The sequence below is a fragment of the Natator depressus genome, chromosome 3, assembly GCF_965152275.1.
Source record: "Natator depressus isolate rNatDep1 chromosome 3, rNatDep2.hap1, whole genome shotgun sequence".
Taxonomy (NCBI): domain Eukaryota; kingdom Metazoa; phylum Chordata; order Testudines; family Cheloniidae; genus Natator; species Natator depressus.
In genome coordinates, this window is record NC_134236.1 from 167749326 (window position 1) to 167770324 (window position 20999).

At 44.7% G+C, this 20999-nt stretch overlaps 1 protein-coding gene across 8 annotated transcripts in view; it reads left to right on the plus strand.

Moving 5' to 3' along the window:
- Positions 1–7423: 7423 nt before the first annotated feature.
- Positions 7424–20999, plus strand: part of PACC1 (proton activated chloride channel 1) — a 48829-nt gene continuing 35253 nt past the window's right edge. For 4 of the 8 annotated variants that reach the window (XM_074949284.1, XM_074949282.1, XM_074949285.1 and 1 more), the window contains exon 1: positions 19260–19504. In XM_074949284.1, the coding sequence (XP_074805385.1) occupies positions 19469–19504 (36 nt within the window). In that variant the 5' untranslated portion in view covers positions 19260–19468. The other 4 variants (XM_074949290.1, XM_074949288.1, XM_074949289.1 and 1 more) reach the window with 4 other exon arrangements.

Here is a 20999-nt window from a genome sequence, read left to right on the forward strand (position 1 = left end):
AGAGGAGAAGTCAAAGGGAAACACTCAATATTGGAAGTGACTCTGACTGCTTGTAAAACAAAGAACCTTTTGTGAGAGGGGTGAATTGTGACATGAAAATATGTGTCCTGAAGGTTGAGGGCCATGAACCAGTTCCTGGAATCTAACTATGGAATAATATCTGTGGAGTTACCATCCTGCATTTCTGTGATTCCACAAAGGTGTTTATCAGTCCGAGATCTAATATTGATTTCTCCATCCTCTGTTCTTTTAGGGTACCAGAAAATACTTGGAGTAGAATCCCTTCCCTCTCCGCTGGAATGCAACTGTTTCTGTGGCTCCTATGCATAGAAGAGAGATGACTTCTTGTCTCAGTAACTGTTCATGAGATAAACAGGGTCAGTAAAGAGGGCAGGGTGGGCAATGGAGGTGAAATGGATTGAGTAACCTGATGTTAAGGCCTCCAACACCCATCTGTTAGACGTAATCTGTTCCCAAGCAGGTTGAAAATGGGAGAATCCTCTCCAAAGGGAGGGAGGTGAGTGCAGCTGAACATTCATGAGATGTGGATGTTCCAAGCTCTCAACCAAATGATCAGAATTGATGGTTGGATGAAGAGGACAGCTGTGTGGTGGTAGTAGTCACAGTAGGTAGTCTCTTCTTTTGACACCTAGGCCTGCCTTTCGGTGGTTCAGTAGGCCTAGGGTAGGTAAAGAACTGAACTGGATGAGATCTCTGTGCCATTTGTGATCTGCTAAATTTTCTTTTGTTTGCAGGCATGTATATGCTAAGGGCTCTAAGTGTGGCTCTGGAATCTTTCAAAGTCTGGAGAATTGACTCATAGGAGAATTTAAGTCCATCAAAAGTCTTCTACAGTATTCTGGACCTCCCTAGGAAAACCAGATAGCTCTAGCCAAAGTTCTCTACTCATAACAACATCAGTGGAGGTGCAGTGGCCTACTCTCACCTGAATCTAGGGAGGCTATCAAAGAGGCTCTTGCTAAGAACTGACCTTTGACTATGATGGTCTTGAACTGCTCACAGTGTTCTACAGGTAAGTGTTCACTAAAACTGTTGAATTTGTCATAATTGGAATAGTTGTATTTCACCATTAGACCTTGTTAATTTGCAATCCAAAATTTTGGAGTGGGTGAAAAGTAGCTCTTACAACCAAATAGGTCAAGACACTTCTGGTCTTTATCACAGGGTGTAGACTTGGAAAGATGTTGGCTGCCATGCTTGTTGACAGCCTCCACAACTAAAGAATTTGGTGGAGAGTGGGAGAACAAAAATTCCACATATTTTAGTTGGGATGTAGTACCGTGAGCCTGCCTGCAAGTGGGTGGTGTGCTGGCTTATGGTTTTGGCAGGATCCAGTAGAGCTTTATTCACTTGTAGAGTCACTCAACCAGAGGATGTTCTATGCAAAATGCCAAAAGTTTGTTGCAACTCTTGGGCCTTCTTTAAGGGAATCTCTAGCAAGTCAGTATGCTTCATCAGTTCCTGACACTGTTTAAAATCACTAGCCAAAGTAGATGGAGGAGGCATTACAGCCTCATATGGTGGTGATGATATTTGTTTGAGGTGTCCCCTCCTTGTCCACTCTGACCTCTTGCTTCTCAAAAGTTTCCTCTCGAGGTTGAGGTTGTTGAGGAGAAAGTGATGGAACAGACAGGTGTCGTCTTCTGTATTCCCCACGAGTGACACTAGGAGCCGTTGAGAACTGATGGTAATAGAGAGTCCATGGATCTTAAGAAGGGCATTGAGGGGGCCCATAAGGTAGAGGATGGAGCATCCACTGCTGGTCATACCAGTGAGGCAGGGCTCATGATAATTTCTCCCTTGGAATTTCCCTTTGAGGGTAGGTATCAGGGAAGAAGTCTCTCCTATGGAAGGTAGGAGATCCCTGGACAGAGATCTGGGAATCAGAGGACTCCTCCTCAGAATAGTTCAAAGGTGGGGTGAACGCTGAAGGTAAAGATAGTTGTCCACCTGGTGTGATATGTACCAGAGAGCTGGTCACTGGGGCTGGGTCCAAGAGATACAGGGAAGTAAAGGATGCTTTGTACACCCACATATCCTTGCTTTCTGTGAGGAAATGCATGGATAAATTCAGATGTACACTACAACATCACATTGATCTATTTGCTGCTATTATGAGAATTTGGTTTAAACCTCCTGCCTCCTCTTTGTTTCCCAAGTACTAACACCCCAATGAATTGTACAACCAAGTACTTTATTAAAAACGAATACAGGTGTTCCAGCAGCCAATACTGGAGAGTACAATTGTTAATAAAAGTGAAAGTGCAACGAAAACCAAAGTGATGCCAATCTGTATAACGTCACTGGAAATGGAAATGCCACCACCAGTGTAGCTGTTCTCTACCTGTGGCTGAACGGGGACAGAGTGAACAGAGTACATCTAATCATACATACTTCAATTCCAGGAGTTCATCAACTGAATCTTTGCCTACCCTGCCCCCTACAATTTGTCCAGTGGCTACATTGGCTACAGGATGTGCAGCATGGAGGAGGGTCCTCTGGGGATGGCGTTGATGCAGGTATTAGGGTCCGCTGCTTGCTGACCATCACACTGAGCAGTCACTCAAACATTTGCTCCTCCCAGTCTTGCTCAAGTTCCCTGTGTTGCTGTCAGCTCCTGCTCCATTCTCACCCTGTCATGCTCAAAGTACTCTGCCACCAGTCTCTCCTCCCTCTCCCTGTCTGAAACCTCCTTTTTCCTCTTCTGCTTCATCTCTTGCTGCTGGAATTTCAGCTGTGGTCAGAATCCCTCTGCATGTCCTGCAGCAGGTAGTCTCTAACCCTTTGTCTTTTCTCCTGTTGGTTCAGGGTCCTTGCCCAAAGGGGCTAGGTGGCTGCCTTGGTCCAGCAAAGACAGAAGGCCCTGCCAAGGCAATGAAAGAGGATATTACTTTTTTGTCCAGGAAAAGAAAAAAAAAAGTTCCTTCCCTTTTCATGTTCCGCATCAAAGTAAGGCCACAAGTTAATACTTTTATCTACCTGGTAGCATGCCTTGATTCCAGCTGCCCTGTCAGGGTTCCTTCCCCACTCTGAACTCTAGGATACAGATGTGGGGAACCGCATGAAAGACCCCCTAAGCTTATTCTTACCAGTTTAGGTTAAAAACTTCCCCAAGGTACAAACTTTGCCTTGTCCTTGAACAGTATGCTGCCACCACCAAGCGTTTTAAACAAAGAACAGGGAAAGAGACCACTTGGAGACGTCTTCCCCCAAAATATCCCCCCAAGCCCTACACACCCCCTTTCCTGGGGAGGCTTGAGAATAATATCCTAACCAATTTGTTACAAAATCATCAAAGACCCAAACCCCTGGATCTTGGAACAACGGAAAAATCATTCAGGTTCTTAAAAGAAGGATTTTATTTAAAAAAAAAAAAGAAAAAAGAAAGGTAAAATTCATCTCTGTAAAATCAGGATGGAAAATACTTTACAGGGTATTCAGATTCAAAACACAGAGGATCCCCCTCTGGGCAAAACCTTAAAGTTACAGAAAACAGGAATAAACCTCCCTCTTAACACAGGGAAAATTCACAAAAAACAAAAGATAAACTAATCCACCTTGCCTGGCTTACCTATACTGGTTGCAATATTGGAGACTTGGATTAGGATGGGTTGGAGAAGATGGATTTCTGTCTGGCCTCTCTCAGTCCCAAGAGAGAATAACCACGTAAACAAAGAGCACAAACAAAAGCCTTCCCCCCCCGCCCAAGATTTGAAAGTATCTTGTCCCCTTATTGGTCCTTTGGGTCAGTTGCCAGCCAGGTTTGCTGGGCTTCATAACCCTTTACAGGTAACAGGATGTTGCCTCTGGCAGGAGGGATTTTATAGCACTGTATACAGAAAGGTGGTTACCCTTCCCTTTATTTTTATGACATGCCCATATTTGCCTGTTCAGAAGCAGCTGCATTTCAGGTCACCAGCCCATGAAGTAAATCTTTTATAGTTATTTTATTTTAAAAAATCAATACATATTTTTGGCCTAGACAGGAGGGGCTTGGGGCCCACAGGCCAAGGACCTTTTACCAGTAGTGGTCTTAACACTATTTCAGCCAGTGGTATGTAGGAGACAGACCTCAATATTGAGTTGAAAATATTTATCAGTAAAACTATTATAATTTATTCTTATAATATTAGGTCATTTCAAACTTGCTTGCACCTTTATGAATTTAAAATATACTCAATATTTATACAGGATGCTTAGAAAAATAACAGCACAGTCTTATGTTATCAGTTGCTTATTTAATTGTATGAAATTTTCAAGTTAAAGAAATCTACCTTCTGTCAACTAGTGACAAATTGTCGAAGTGTCAAAGGAGGATAACCACCCCAGAGCCATAAAATCTGTGTTTACTCTGAAATGCAGCTTTTATAAGTTCTATTGTGCCTTAACTTTCTGTGTTGTTTTCTTTTGTTATGTTTTGAAAGATGTATGTAAACCTTGGTTGTTAGGATTTTATGTTTTCTATAGAATGCTTTCCTGAAGTTTTTAACTGCAAGTTGTAAATGTACTGCAAATGGCAGATTTTAAATCTAAGGGTCATTTTGGACAAAGGACCAAAGCACATCTGGTATGAGATGCAAGTCTACTATAGAGATGAGTTTTATCTCAAGCAAAGGACTTTGTAGGAATGTTTACTGTTGTGTTATCAAGAGCCATAAAAGTAGGCCTTTTACAACCCCCACTCTCTCTGCAAGAAAAAAATGTTGGTTTCAAACACACAGCAAATATGCTAGAAAAAAATCCTATTAAAATTAACCCCTTTTATAAACTCTTTAAAGACTTAATTATTCAAATATTAAGGAAAACATTTATGGCTGGGGAATGTTTTGTAGCAGATCTTTGTAACTTCTAAGTTCATGTTCCACTTGATGGTGAAAAACCTATGCCTGTCACTTAAATGCTTAAGAGTTCATCAGCTTCTTTTGAGATGTATATTTGCAAGTGCTTTGTCTCTAACTGCAAACCTTCTAATGTAATAACTTCCTTATATCATTGTATATGAACAGTGGCATGGTTTACGTGCAATATAGTAAGGTCATTTGATGCTACAACTGGTTACTCATTTAAAAGCCATTTGAGTATAGAATATTTGTATTAAATAGGGAATTTATTTGATTATCTGACTTAAAGTACTTTCTTACCAAACTCGGAGAAACAAGTCACCTATCCAAAGATTGTTAAGAAGGGACAATAACTTCTTTAATGACTATTCAAGTTTAAAAACTTTCTTTAAGGAGTAATAAAGTTTAAAAAATACTTTTGAAAACTGAAAACCATTATATACGACATACAGGTATTTGCACCCTTTTGAAGCAGAATTTCAACTCCAATAAGCTAGAAAGGAACTAATGGGATATATCAGAAAATGGACCGAATAAAAGAAAACTCATACTTTGAAGATGTTCTGATAATCTCCCACAACAAAGGCAGTATAACTATCAAGTTGAGGAAAAATTACAACCCTGCTGCATGTGTTGTAGCAGATCATCTATGCATGAGCTGAAACTGCTGATAATCTCAGAAAGGTGCTGAGCCAATGAAAGAATGACAGCTGCTAATTTTTTAATTCAGCCAAGCTCTGAAATAGGCTTGCCTTCCTCTTCCAGTAAAACTGTGAAAGGAAAGGAATATAAAACTTGCTGAATTAAGCAAACCAGCAGCACAGCCTGCTCCCATTCCACAACTTTACAGTACTCCTCACAGCTCCTCCTGTTCATCTCTGCAAGCAAACAAGTAACAGTAATTAGCCAAAGAGCAAAACGGAGCATAGAAGAGCATCAAGAAGAAGCAGCAACCTTCCAGTTCAGCACTGTTCCTTCAGCATCAAGGGCTAGATTAAGTTAGCAAAGCACCCCAAGGAATCAGATATAAATTTTCTTGTAGTGATTTTAATAGCATATTGAAATGCTATTGTAATTTAAGGTATTAACAGCATCTGTTGTTAAATACCAGATTGTTTTACATCGTGTATTTCTGGAGAGGAGACATAAGATCACTTGGTAAACAGGCAGAAATTGTGGGATTTAATTTGGATTTAAGATGCTTGATATTAATTTACTTGTATCAAGACAGCTCCCTGAATAACTTTTTTTTTAATGGAGTTAAATATTTTATTTGGTTTCATAGGACTTAGTTAAGATTGCTCACTATTAACTTAAATAGCTTATTAATCCTTATCAATAATATTGATATTATGGCTCCGGGAGCACTCATGTAAACTAGCTGGATGTGGGGCTCCACATGTGGTTGTGCTGAGTGATAACAGTGCCTGGAGGGGTTTGCTCTTCTTACTATCAAAGCATTGTGAGAGACAGCTCAGGCTGGAGAGTTAAGGAGGCACAGTTGTTCCACGGTCCCAGGCTGAACCCTGGGGATCCTGTCACAAATATATCAAAAAGGATTCACCAATCCTTAAATTAAATTATTTTGCCCATCTATAAACTATTGTAGTTATCTATGACAGAACCATTATTGCTTGTTTGTGTGTTTTCTTTCTTGCTTTAATCCTAATTATTACCTGTGACTGTATTATTATTATATTGCTTGGTTTTAATCATGGTATCCCTAAGGTATGGTGTAACCCATACACCTCCTGGGTGTGGTGTTCTGTCCCATCTAGTGGCACCGAGACCACTTAGGTCTGGTCTACACTGGGGCGAGGAAATCGATCTAAGTTACGCAACTTCAGCTAGACTAGACGCGATAAATCGACCCCCGCTGGATCTATCACTGCCCGTCGATCCTGCAGATAATGTAGACAAGCCCTTAAAGAGAGAGAGAAAATAAGTCTGCTCTACCGCCTTAGCTAACAGCCTGTTGTCTTTTAGGTCTTGCAGTAGAGGCTCATGCACTAAGCTCCAGAGGTCCCCGGTTCAATCCTGCTCGCCAACAACCGGGGTCTGTTGGCGTTACAAGTGGAAGTTCATCCTGGATTTCAACTGGGAAGTCTCTGAACCTCAGGACACGCTTCCTCAGCTACGGGAAGTATGTAACCCACACACCTCCTGGGCTTCTGTCACATCTAGTGGCACTGAGACCACTTAGAGAGAGCTAAAATTAGTCTGCTTTACAGCCTTAGCTAACAGCCAGTTGGCTTTTAGTTCATGTGGTAGAGGCTCATGCACTAATCTCCAGAGGTCCCCAGTTCGATCCTACCCGCCGATGACCAGGGTTTGTTGGCATTACAATGGCAGAGAATCTCATGTGACTAAAATAGTGGAGTCCCACTGAGAGACGATTACTAAGATTTGGCCAACAGTTTCTTGTTTCTCTAAACTATAAATTTTAGTTGATTTTTGAGATAAAATCACTTGGTGCTCTACAACTTGGAACATTCCTTTCTACCCTACAGGCAGCATTAGAAGATGTTAATCTGCTGAAGACTCCAGATTAGAAGGAGGAACAATTTTTCCAGGCCTTTGGTAGAAGACAACCATCTGTCTATGCCAAGGAGATATTTTATTGCCTGGTGACCAATCAGCATATCAGTGACTGGAGAGGACTATGCAGTGTTGTTGTAGCCGTGTTGGTCCCTGGATATTATAGAGACAAGTTGAGTGAGGTAATATCTTTTATTGGACCAACTTCTGTTGGTGAGAGAGACAAACTTTTGAGCTTACACTACTATGCTACTGGGGTGGAAGGAAGGGCATGGGGAAAGCTTTGCCCTACCCAGGAATATCATAGATTGTCTTGAGTTTCTTGAAAGAGAACTTGAAATGATTATATGTCAGCAATTCCTCCCAACATATTTTTGTGAGCTTCTAAAGTGATTTGGGATGGCTCTGAATGAAAAATATTATGTAAAGGCTAGATGTTATATTCACTGCCCAAAATCTTTAACGCTAAAATAAGTTCAGCTGGCAATGCTTCATGCCCTTGCAGAATGGGAAGTGCCCCTATACTTAAACCTCTGAAAATATGGAAGTGCACACACCTCAGCCTTGCAACTTAAATTTTGGCTTCCTGGAACTGAGGATATACTGTATATTTCAGCCTGGACTGTCCTATAGTCAGGCATAAGGAATGACTAAGTAAATGTGCTATTTCATATGATGTGTTGTGCCCCACAGAATTGTATTCTCATTTGTCTGCATGCACTCCCAACTGCTCTTCACCGTGGAGGGGACAACTGTACTGACTGCCACAAGATTATTTGCAGCAGGTTGCCACAGCTCACATGGCAATTTGAGAGGTTCATCCATGCCCAAAGGAATCACAACACAGACCCCTTGTTTCTGTGCTGTTACATTGGTTGTGCAAGCAGAAGAGCACAATAATCTATCATGATTACAGGGCAGAGGTTAGTGCAAAGGGGCTGTTCCAGAAGGAATCCTTAGGACAAAAGTCAGGGGGTAATAACATCTGGTAACTGTGGGGTGGTTTGGGCAGAGCAGGTGAAGTGGTCTAGTACAGGTAAGGTGTAGCCAGCTGGTGTTCACTAAGCCTGCCCGCTACAAGAGACGTTTGCCTTACTGAGGATATGGTCTGACAGTTTCTCCTCCTGTATCGATATGGTGCACGCCCATGGTGCACTTTATGCTCTGAAAGGATGGAGTACTACTTTGTCAGTGAGGAGCGGTGTTGATAAGTTGCGTAGTCAATTGCTTGACCACACTGGTTCATTATGAAATATATTCCAGATGCCACATAACCAACATCAGTCAGATTTATTGGTCTAAGCCAATAATAATATAGTAAAGGGAAAAGGTTCTATATCAGCAGTTCTCAAACTGGGGTCCACGGAGCCCCGGGGGGTCTGCGAGAGAACTCCAGGAGGTTCACAGGCCCCGCTGCTCAACTCCTCTCCCTCCCTCCCAGGCAGGCTCCCTACCTGCCCTGGTTCCACGTGGCTCCCAGAAATGGCCACCAGGTCCCTGCGGCCCCTAGGTACAGGGGTGGCCAGGGAGGCTTCACGCACTGCCCCCACCTGAGTGCTGGCTCTGCAGCTTCCATTGGCTGGGAACTGCAACCAGTGGGAGCTGTGGGGGTGGTGCCTGCAGGCACAAGGGCAGCACTCAGAGCCTCACTGGCCGCGCCTCTGCCCAGGGGCTGTAGAGACCTGGTGGCCGCTTTCTGGGAGCCGCAGTAAGTGCCACCGGGACCCTTCACGCCCCCGCACCTGAGCATCCTGCCCCAGCCCAAAGTCCCCTCCTGCACCCACACTCCCTCCTGGAGCCCATATTCCCCCATCCCGGAGCCCCTTCCTGCAGCCCAAAACCCTCGTCCCAGCCCAGACCCCAGATCCCCAGCTGGAGCCCTCAACCCCCCCCCGCATCCCAAACCCCTGGCCCAGCCCAGAGTCCCCTTCCACACCCAAACTCCCTCCCAGAACCCACAACCCACATCCCGGAGCCCCCTCCTGCACCCCAAACCCCTCATCCCTGGCCCCAGCCCAGAGCCTATACCCCCAGATGGAGCCCTCACCTCCCCCTGCATCCCAACCCCCTACCCCAGCCTGGTAAAAGTGAATGAGGGTGCGGGAGAGCGAGCGACAGAGGGAGGGGGGATGTAGCAAGCGGGAGCTCAGAGAAGGGGTAGGATGGGGTGGGGCCTCGGTGAAGGAGCATAGAATCATAGAATATCAGGGTTGGAAGGGACCTCAGGAGGTCATCTAGTCCAACTCCCTGCTCAAAGCAGGACCAATCCCCAATTAAATCATCCCAGCCAGGGCTTTGTCAAGCCTGACCTTAAAAACTTCTAAGGAAGGAGATTCTACCACCTCCCTAGGTAACGCATTCCAGTGTTTCACCACCCTCCTAGTGAAAAAGTTTTTCCTAATATCCAACCTAAACCTCCCCCACTGCAACTTGAGACCATTACTCCTTGTCCTGTCCTCTTCTACCACTGAGAATAGTCTAGAACCATCCTCTTTGGAACCACCTCTCAGGTAGTTGAAAGCAGCTATCAAATCCCCCCTCATTCTTCTCTTCTGCAGACTAAACAATCCCAGTTCCCTCAGCCTCTCCTCATAAGTCATGTGTTCCAGACCCCTAATCATTTTTGTTGCCCTTCGCTGGACTCTCTCCAATTTATCCACATCCTTCTTGTAGTGTGGGGCCCAAAACTGGACACAGTACTCCAGATGAGGCCTCACCAATGTCAAATAGAGGGGAACGATCACGTCCCTCGATCTGCTCGCTATGCCCCTACTTATACATCCCAAAATGCCATTGGCCTTCTTGGCAACAAGGGCACACTGTTGATTCATATCCAGCTTCTCGTCCACTGTAAGCCCTAGGTCCTTTTCCGCAGAACTGCTGCCTAGCCATTCGGTCCCTAGTCTGTAGCTGTGCATTGGGTTCTTCCGTCCTAAGTGCAGGACCCTGCACTTATCCTTATTGAACCTCATCAGGTTTCTTTTGGCCCAATCCTCCAATTTGTCTAGGTCCCTCTGTATCCTATCTCTGCCCTCCAACGTGTCTACCACTCCTCCCAGTTTAGTATCATCCGCAAATTTGCTAAGAGTGCAATCCACACCATCCTCCAGATCATTTATGAAGATATTGAACAAAACCGGCCCCAGGACCGACCCCTGGGGCACTCCACTTGACACCGGCTGCCAACTAGACATGGAGCCATTGATCACTACCCGTTGAGCCCGACAATCTAGCCAACTTTCTACCCACCTTTATAGTACATTCATCCAGCCCATACTTCTTTAACTTGCTGACAAGAATACTGTGGGAGACCGTGTCAAAAGCTTTGCTAAAGTCAAGAAACAATACATCCACTGCTTTCCCTTCATCCACAGAATCAGTAATCTCATCATAGAAGGCGATTAGATTAGTCAGGCATGACCTTCCCTTGGTGAATCCATGCTGACTGTTCCTGATCACTTTCCTCTCATGTAAGTGCTTCAGGATTGATTCCTTGAGGACCTGCTCCATGATTTTTCCGGGGACTGAGGTGAGGCTGACCGGCCTGTAGTTCCCAGGATCCTCCTCCTTCCCTTTTTTAAAGATTGGCACTACATTAGCCTTTTTCCAGTCATCTGGGACTTCCCCCGTTCGCCACGAGTTTTCAAAGATAATGGCCAATGGCTCTGCAATCACATCCGCCAATTCCTTTAGCACTCTCGGATGCAACTCATCCGGCCCCATGGACTTGTGCACGTCCAGCTTTTCTAAATAGTCCCTAACCACCTCTTTCTCCACAGAGGGCTGGCCATCTACTCCCCATGTTGTGATGCCCAGCGCAGCAGTCTGGGAGCTGTCCTTGTTAGTGAAGACAGAGGCAAAAAAAGCATTGAGCACATTAGCTTTTTCCACATCCTCTGTCACTAGGTTGCCTCCCTCATTCAGTAAGGGGCCCACACTTTCCTTGGCTTTCTTCTTGTTGCCAACATACCTGAAGAAACCCTTCTTGTTACTCTTGACATCTCTTGCTAGCTGCAGATCCAGGTGCGATTTGGCCCTCCTGATTTCATTCCTACATGCCCGAGCAATATTTTTATACTCTTCCCTGGTCATATGTCCAACCTTCCACTTCTTGTAAGCTTCTTTTTTATGTTTAAGATCCGCCAGGATTTCACCATTAAGCCAAGCCGGTCGCCTGCCATATTTACTATTCTTTCGACTCATCGGGATGGTTTGTCCCTGTAACCTCAACAGGGATTCCTTGAAATACAGCCAGCTCTCCTGGACTCGTTTCCCCTTCATGTTAGTCCCCCAGGGGATCCTACCCATCCGCTCCCTGAGGGAGTCAAAGTCTGCTTTCCTGAAGTCCAGGGTCCGTATCCTGCTGCTTACCTTTCTTCCCTGTGTCAGGATCCTGAACTCGACCATCTCATGGTCACTGCCTCCCAGATTCCCATCCACTTTTGCTTCCCCCACTAATTCTTCCCTGTTTGTGAGCAGGAGGTCAAGAAAAGCTCCCCCCCTAGTTGGCTTGTCTAGCACTTGCACCAGGAAATTGTCCCCTACGCTTTCCAAAATCTTCCTGGATTGTCTATGCACCGCTGTATTGCTCTCCCAGCAAATATCAGGAAAATTAAAGTCACCCATGAGAACCAGGGCGTGCGATCTAGTAGCTTCTGCGAGTTGCGGGAAGAAAGCCTCATCCACCTCATCCCCCTGATCCGGTGGTTTATAGCAGACTCCCACCACTACATCACTCTTGTTGCTCACACTTCTAAACTTAATCCAGAGACACTCAGGTTTTTCTGCAGCTTCGTACCGGAGCTCTGAGCAGTCATACTGCTCCCTTACATACAGTGCTACTCCCCCACCTTTTCTGCCCTGCCTGTCCTTCCTGAACAGTTTATAACCATCCATGACAGTACTCCAGTCATGTAAGTTATCCCACCAAGTCTCTGTTATTCCAATCACGTCATAATTCCCTGACATCACCAGGACCTCCAGTTCTCCCTGCTTGTTTCCAAGGCTTTGTGCATTCGTATATAAGCACTTGAGAGAACCTGCTGATCGCCCCTCATTCTCAGTATGAGGCAGGAGCCCTCCCCTCACAGACGTTCCTGCCTGTGCTTCCTCCCGGTATCCCGTTTTCCCACTTACGTCAGGGCTTTGGTCTCCTTCCCCCGGTGAACCTAGTTTAAAGCCCTCCTTACTAGGTTAGCCAGCCTGCTCGCAAAGATGCTCTTCCCTCTCTTCGTAAGATGGAGCCCGTCTCTGCCCAGCACTCCTCCTTCATGGAACACCATCCCATGGTCAAAGAATCCAAAGCCTTCTCTCCGACACCACCTGCGTAATCATTCGTTGACTTCCACGATTTGACGGTCCCTGCCCTGGCCTTTTCCTTCCACGGGGAGGATGGACGAGAACACCACTTGCCCCTCAAACTCCTTTATCCTTCTTCCCAGAGCCACGTAGTCCGCAGTGATCCACTCAAGGTCATTCTTGGCAGTATCATTGGTGCCCACATGGAGAAGCAGGAAGGGCTAGCGATCCGAGGGCTTGATGAGTCTCGGCAGTCTCTCCGTCACATCGCGAATCTTAGCCCCTGGCAAGCAGCAGACTTCTCAGTTTTCCCGGTCAGGGCGGCAGATAGATGACTCAGTCCCCCGGAGGAGAGAGTCCCCGACCACCACCACCCGCCTCCTTCTCTTGGGAGTGGTGGTCGTGGAACCCCCAACCTCAGGACATCGCATCTCATGCCTTCCAACCAGCGGAGTCTCCTTCTGCTTTCTCCCCCCAGACGTATCGTCTGGTCCACTCTCCGCAATGGTACCTGTGGAGAGAACATGAAAGCGGTTAGTTACCTGTGTCTGCATTGCTGGAACCCGGACATTCCCCCTTCTTCTTCTGGAGGTCACATGTTGCCAAGCTTCTTCACTGGCCTCTTGGCTCCGCTGTGCAACCTGCTCTAAATCTTTAGAGCTTTGTGCCCGTAGAAGCATATCCTGACGTTTGTCCAGAAAATCCTCAGATTCTCGTATGCAACGCAGGGTCGTTATCTGTTGCTCCAGACCTTCAATCTTCTCTTCCAATATGGAGACCAGCTTGCACTTTGTACAGACAAAGTCGCTTCTGTCCTGTGGAAGAAAGACAAACATGGCACATCCAGTGCAGGTCACAACAGCTGAACCCCCCCCTTCCATATCACTTTCCTATTATGAGCTTCCTCAGAGACGTTGACAAGATGTAAGCCTCACTGGGCTCACCCCAGGCAAACTCCTGCTGTGTGCTGCTCAGCTGGTTCGCCGCTGCTCAGCTGGTTCGCGAAGCTCTGGCTATTTTTAAACAGCCAGGCTTCCCTGAAAAAAACAGACAGCCCCAAGGCCCGCCCCCTGCAGGCTACCAGCCAATCAGGCACTCGCTCAGGCTCTCACACTGCCCTCCCAGCAAACACACACACACACTCGGACACTCGGAGCAGGGGGTCAGCGAAAAATTTTAAATCAAAATGGGGGTCCTCGGCTTGCTGAAGTTTGAGAACCGCTGTTCTATATGATACCAGTCTCGGGGAAGCTGTCTCATGTAGTGATGTTACATTCACCTTATGTGGAAGGTGTGCTCCCAAAGGTATATACCACTTAAAACCCTCTCTTTATATCCTACTTGTTTACCAGTAAAATGTACTATATACATCCATCTGAAACTAGATTTAACCAACTAGCTTTTTACCTTGCTTTTCTAGTACCATGGTGTACCCTTTATCTTTGTTCTGAACATATGCAATTCCAGGTACTAATGGGCACGAAAACACCTCCTACGTCTGTCCCAGAGTAGATAGGCTTGTGAGGGTAACTCCCTTTCTGTTGCTATGATAAAGTAAACTTATGTCCTGATCCTGACAGCTTTCCTATCTCCTTAAGCCAACGCTTACTTTAACTAATGCAAGGTGTTATGGGATACTTAGCATAAGTGAACAGATTATAAAGGTAGAGGCCAATTTAGGCTATGTAACTGCTATATTTATGCTTAATATGTAGGGTGCAGATAAAACATACTATCAGTATAACATATATATACTAGCCAGCATATACTGGTCAACAGTAGGTTGAGGCATGACTCAAAGAGGGCAGAACTAAGGTTGCGAGGGGGGGAGGAATGTACTGGTTTTCAGAGGTTCAAGTTTGTTTTACCATAACTGTTTATTCCCTGGTTTTTAGAGATTTAAATATAGGTGCCTTTGTTCTAGAAGGGTATTAGTAAGCTTGGAAGAATTAGATTTTTAGCAATGAATGTTGATAAACATCAGCTTCACTGTACACACGCACAACCCAACAAAAATATTTCCATCAGTAATAATCAAAATTTACAGATTGCCAAATTAAAAAAATGCTACTTGAGAATTTGATTTAAGGATATTTACTTTGTATATTTTGATGTGATGTTGACAACTTGTGTTTTAATGGTTATAAACCTTTAACTTTTTGAATCTTAACTGACGCCCCAAACACCAATAATTTCCCACAACTCTGCAAACTTAAATATAAAAAAATAAACACCAGTGTTATTTGTTGAAATTACACAATTGAATTCTGCCAAGCCTAGTTATGAGGCACTGGCAGGCAGCCTGAACTCTGCATTAATAAGTTTTGGGGCCAATTCCATATTTTTTGAGGAAGTGTGTGTGTGTGTGTGTGTCGGTTGCACAAAGAGACTTCTTGGGAACACCTCACTGCCTCTTAACTACCTGCTGTGCCCTGGTCCTGGCCTCTCCATGCACCCAGCAGGGCTGGAGGCCCATGGGTGGGGGGAGGAAGAGGGAACCAACAAGCTGTGAAGAGCCTATCTACCCATTGGAGGCAGCAAGAGAGAATGAAGGGCTGTTCCAGACTTTTGTACTCCACTTTGGGGCTAATGTAGGGGGAAAGGCTCAACACAATCCTCTACAGTGCGGAACGATTGCAGAGGTCTGAGGTGGCTCATTCATCTCAAGGATGAATATCATTTTGAAAATGTTTGTTGCAGTTTATGCACTGATCGTTTGTTTTTGTTTTTTTAAAGGTGGCTATTCGGGGGTTATTACTTGAGGATTAGTATGGCTATTTTAAAAGAGCCACTAGGGAAATGCAGCCTAGATAGAGCTACTATAAGGTGGGTGCATAACTGGTTGGAAAACCGTTCCCAGAGCATAGTTATCAGTTGTTCACAGTCATGCTGGAAGGGCAGGGATCAGTTCTGGGTCCGGTTCTGTTCAATATCTTCATCAGTGATTTAGATAATAGCATAGAGAGTACATTTTTAAAGTTTGTGGAGGATACCAAGCTGGGAGGGGTTGCAAGTGCTTTGGAGGATAGGATTATAATTCAAAATGATCTGGACAAACTGGAGAAATGGTCTAAAGTAAATAGGATGAAATTTAACAAGGACAAATGCAAAGTACTCCACTTAGGAAGGAACAATCAGTTGCACACATACAAAATGGGAAATGACTGCCTCGGAAGGAGTACTGCAGAAAGGGATCTGGGGGTCATAGTGGACCACAAGCTAAATATGAGTCAAGAGTGTAACACTTGCAAAAAAAGCAAACCTTATTTTGTGATGTATTAGCAGGAGTGTTGTAAGCAAGACACAAGAAGTAATTCTTCCGCTCTACTCCATGCTGATTGGCCTCAACTGGAGTATTGTGTCCAGTTCTGGGCATCACATTTCAGAAAAGATGTGGACAAACTGGAGAAAGTCCAGAGAAGAGCAACAAAAATGATTAATTTCAGAGTAGCAGCTGTTAGTCTGTATCCGCAAAAAGAAAAGGAATACTTGTGGATTAAAATGATTAAAAATCTAGAAAACATGACCTATGAGGAAAGATTGAAAAACTTGGGTTTGTTTAGTCTGGAAAAAAGAAGACGGAGAGGGGATATGATAACAGTTTAAGTACATAAAAGGTTGTTATAAGAAGGAGGGAGAAAAATTGTTCTTCTTTACCTCTCAGGATAGGACAAGAAGCAATGGACTTAAATTGCAGGAAGGGAGGCTTAGGTTGGACATTAAGAAAAACTTCGTGTCAGGGTGGTTAAACACTGGAGTAAATTGTCTAGGGAGGTTGTGGAATCTCCATCATTGGAGATTTTTAAGAGCAGGTTAGACAAACACCTATCGGGATGGTCTAGAATAGATAATACTTAGTCCTGCCATGCGTGCAGGGGACTGGACTAGATGACCTCTTAAGGTCCCTTCCAGTCCTATGATTCTATGTGACTAATTTTTATCATATCTGACATTTCATTTGGACCCTTCTTTCACAGAAACTATACCACTTGAACAGTAAAATTGATATATATGAACTTTGGTTTGTGTAGATGGTTGACATCTGTTTATTTTTCACAGGAAGTATAGGATACTGTTGTCAGTCAAAACAGTACCTCAGCATCACATTAGTCATTGTTAACTTTATGCATGTCCTTGGAATAAGGCTCTTTTTTGGGGGGAGGGGGTGTTTCCTAATGCTCTGAAACCCCTTTATCAGGCTGACATTGATGAGAGTGACAGCTATTTTCTTTTCTTTTATCACACTCAATCATATGATTGTGGAAATGGGTAAGGATTATGAGATATTATTACATTACCCTAATATATTGCTTACTAGTGTCTTTCATTTTCCCTCTGTTTATTTAATGCTATTTTTTCACAATACTTCTAAAGTAAAATCTGAGTATGGCTGTGGATTTCAGAGCAATTTGAAATATTGGCTCATACCAAACATTTTGCTCTGAGAGCAAAAATTCCAGAAGAAGCCACTGCACAATGAAACTAGTATGCATAGCAAAAAAAGCTGCCACAGATAGGACTCAAATTCTAAGTTCATGGGTGCTGCTTAGGTACAATGGCCACAGCATGTCACCTGGAGCCACACCCTTACTCTGTTTACCTGTCTGCAAACAATCTGGCTTTCACCAGAGTCCCAGTCCTGCTGTGAAATCCTCAAATGACTTTCTCTGGCTCATCGGCTTGGCTTGAGCTACATTATAGATCCAACTTTAACCCTAAATAACTTTTAAAATAGTGATTCCCGTGGGAGCAGTGGGTTTTAGACACTAGGTGAGATCAATTCCTAGCAGGTGATATTAGTATGAGGAGGATCAGAGCCCTAGTTTGAGCACTAGGTGTGCACAGAAAAACATAAGAACTGTAAAATGTTGATCTCACTCTTTTTTTTTTAGAGCAAAGCTGTATCTCAAGTACCCCTTGCTCAAACCATCTCATATTTGGACCACTCTCTCTACCCCAGATCCTCGTTAGGCACAGGAGTTTTCAAGACAATGCACTTAAGCATTTGGATTTTAGAAAAAGCTGTTAAGCAGTAAGCTATTCTATAGTGGTGGTGCTGTAATGTTAAGTTAGTACCTCTTACAGTTCTGGCATTTAGGGCAGTGACGAAGCTCCTCTACTCCTATCTGTTTCTGGCAAGTCTTTCAATGGTTACCCAGCTGTGCCCCAGGTTTTTTCAGCTCAGCTTCCACAGGTCTTTGCCATGTTGTTTTTGGGCAGCCTCATATTTGCTAACCTTCAGGTGTTCATCTTATTGCTATTCTCATGATGGAATCAGTTTGGATGTAATGTTAGGAGTGGTTTGTATATATATGTTTTTGAATTTCAAACGTAACAGTCAGTTGCATGATAGGAGAAGCAGCACTAATGCTATTTAGAATGTATTTATATATTATTTGCATATGAATAGCTTGTCAGTCTGCATTTATGTAGCACCCTTCATCTCCAAAGCATGTCACATATATTGGCTCTGATCCTCCAGTCAGATCTATGTGGGTGGATCTTTGCAGAGCCCCACTGAGGTCTGTGGACTCCATCTGGGTCTGACTGCAGAATCAGGGTCCATTAACTAGATATTCTATAACACCCTACAGGTAAGTAAGGAATTAGAAATGCTGTGCACCTTAGACAGAGATTGTAAAATTGTTTTTCCAGCCCAGTTTCTGAAAAGCAGCACATCCGGCATTTAAAAATATTTAATTAAAACACACGCTTCCTATCTAACCTGTGCATCTTTACCAGACTGAGGCACTTATTAAACCTTCAATATTAAAAATATTTTAAAATAAGTCTGACAAGCTCTAAAATGTAGCATTTAAAAAGGTGTGTAACTCTCTTTAGTCTGTTGCAATTGTATTGCTGTGTGATGACTGTTTGTTCCCATCTTCAGCCCCAAAGCAGGATTCGCCAGCAATTAATAAAGAAGTTTAGAAAGTAAAATCGCTGTTGCCAGTTCTTGTGATTTTTATTGAAAGTCTTGCAGTATTTAGTGTATTTATTAAAGCCCCAGCTCCCAGAATCCTGTGATTATGTGATAACCTCACCTTTGATTTTTAAAAAAGCAAGTTGCTAGCCCTCTTAGAAGAAGAGAAAAAGCTGAAACTCTGACCCCTAAATGTTCAAAAACCAGCAGGCAAATAAAAAAGAAACCATAATTATTATTTTAATCCTATCTCTTGATTTTGCGGGGGGCCTGACATTTTTGAATTCCTGGGGGTGGCAGTTCTAGTCTTCCCACATATCACTCCTCTGCTCTGCCTCTCCTGGTGCTCCCGCACACGGAGACCCGTGGGTTGCTGTCTCTCGTGGAGAAATCCTGTTGAACATCTTGGTGCTCACCGCTGACATGCGCAGAAAATGCTGTTTTCCTGCTGCACCCTGGACGGTCCCGAGGCTGCTTTAAATCGTTCGCGGCTTCCGTGAAAAGGCTTCTTGGGTAGCCGTAGGTCAGGATAGAGCAGGGGCCCTGCGTGGTCGGTTTTAAACTACATTTCCCAGAATCCTGCGCTTCTCACGCTTGTGCTGCAACTGCTCCACCTGAGAGAAGGGGGTTGGGGCAGCCGCGGCAACGGCCGCAGGCGGAGAAGACAGAGGGTGAGGCGCGCGCTTGCGCCGACAGCCCGCGGCGGGGGCGGGGAGACAGACTCCATGAGGGCTCGCGCTGGGGTTGTAGAGCCTCCGGCTCCTTGCCGTCGTGCGCCTGCTGTTCCCCCCTCTCAGCCCCCTGGGGGCTGCCGCGGAGGCTTGTTCCCGCGCTCTTCGCCGATGCCATGCTCAGACAAGAGATCGCCGCGTCTTACCAGGAGGTACTGAGGGGCGGCGGGACGGGGCGGGGAAAGGTTAGTTTGGTCGGGCGAGTGCCTCTGCGCCAGGAAGGCGCGCTGCGCAGCAAGCCAGGGGCTCTTTTGTTTGCCCAGCCGACTCCGTAACAGGGACTCAGCAGCTGTGCACCGGCAAGTGGGTTGCGGCGGGGGTTTGAAAGCTGCAAGACAGCGACGGAGATAAGAGCAGCAAGGTGCCGGACGGCTTCACGGCAGCCTCCGAGGGCGCAGCCGTTTCCAGCTAGGTGCAGCAATCCGGTGACGCGCACATTAATGGTAAACCCCAAATCTACAATGAAATAGCGCTGCGGCTGATTGCCGTGTACCTATGCTCAAGCTGAACACCGCTATAACTTGAGCGTATGTGTGTTGTTCCCCTTTCAGTCTGTTTAAAAGCAATTGCAGTATCTTCGTCTTGGCGCCGGTCCCCGAGCTTATTAAACATTCATCTTCTGGTTATCCAGATCTTCAGTGACTTTGATAAGTCACCTAGGGCATAGAAAGTCAGAGCCATAGCAAAACCGGCTGGCTGTTGGCTTTATGTTGCCCTAGGCAAACTGTAAAGTGTCCATTCCTTCCAACCTGCAGTCACTCAAAGAGATCTCCTCATGAATCATTTTGCTGCCTAAGGCATCCACCTGCTTTCTCTGTATGGTAGAGCCCTGATCCCTAGGTCCTTGTATTTAAATACATAGGCACGAAACAGGATGATCTCTGATACAGGCAAATACATGTTTGTATTTAAAAACAAGGAAATGTCAGTGAAAATACAGTCCATTGTAAATTGTAGAAAATATTGGTACATGCAGTGGGCAGGTGACTTTATCACTTTTATAGCATAGGAGGGGTCTGTCAGACATGAAAAGTGATACTGAGGGCCCAGTTGTAATCCTGACAGAAGCCTGCATCTAGTTTGCATATCAAACTCCTATGTAAGCATAATATTATACTTGCTTGTACTTGTATCTTTCTTGGTAGGTGCATAGAAATTGTCTTGTTCAAGTTAATCGGCAATAAAAACCTGCAGCTCGTCACCTTTGCCTTCACCGCACAGCTGTTTACCTCGTTCTAGGAAGTTGCAAGCTACATTTGGCCTTGGGCTTGCGCCGTAGGAAGCTCTAGTTTAGCCTATCAGCATTTATCAGTTCTTCTCTCATTTATCATGTTAGACTAGAAGACATTAAAAGATTTAAATAACCTCATGTACAAACAAGTGAAACAGAACATTTCTCCCTTTATTCATACCCCCCATCAGGGTTTTCTCTGACTGGATGAAATTCACTTCACTCACATAAAGGTAGGAAGTGGGTGAAGAGCAGGTGGTGCTGCTATTTCTGTAACCAGCCCTGAACTGAAGTATGGGTTTTGTATCTCCCCTGATCTGCCCCTATCTCCCAAGTCAGTGTTGACATCCATTAGGGCCTCATCCTCCCTGATTGAACTAACCTCGTTATCCCTAGCCTGATTCTTACTTGCATAT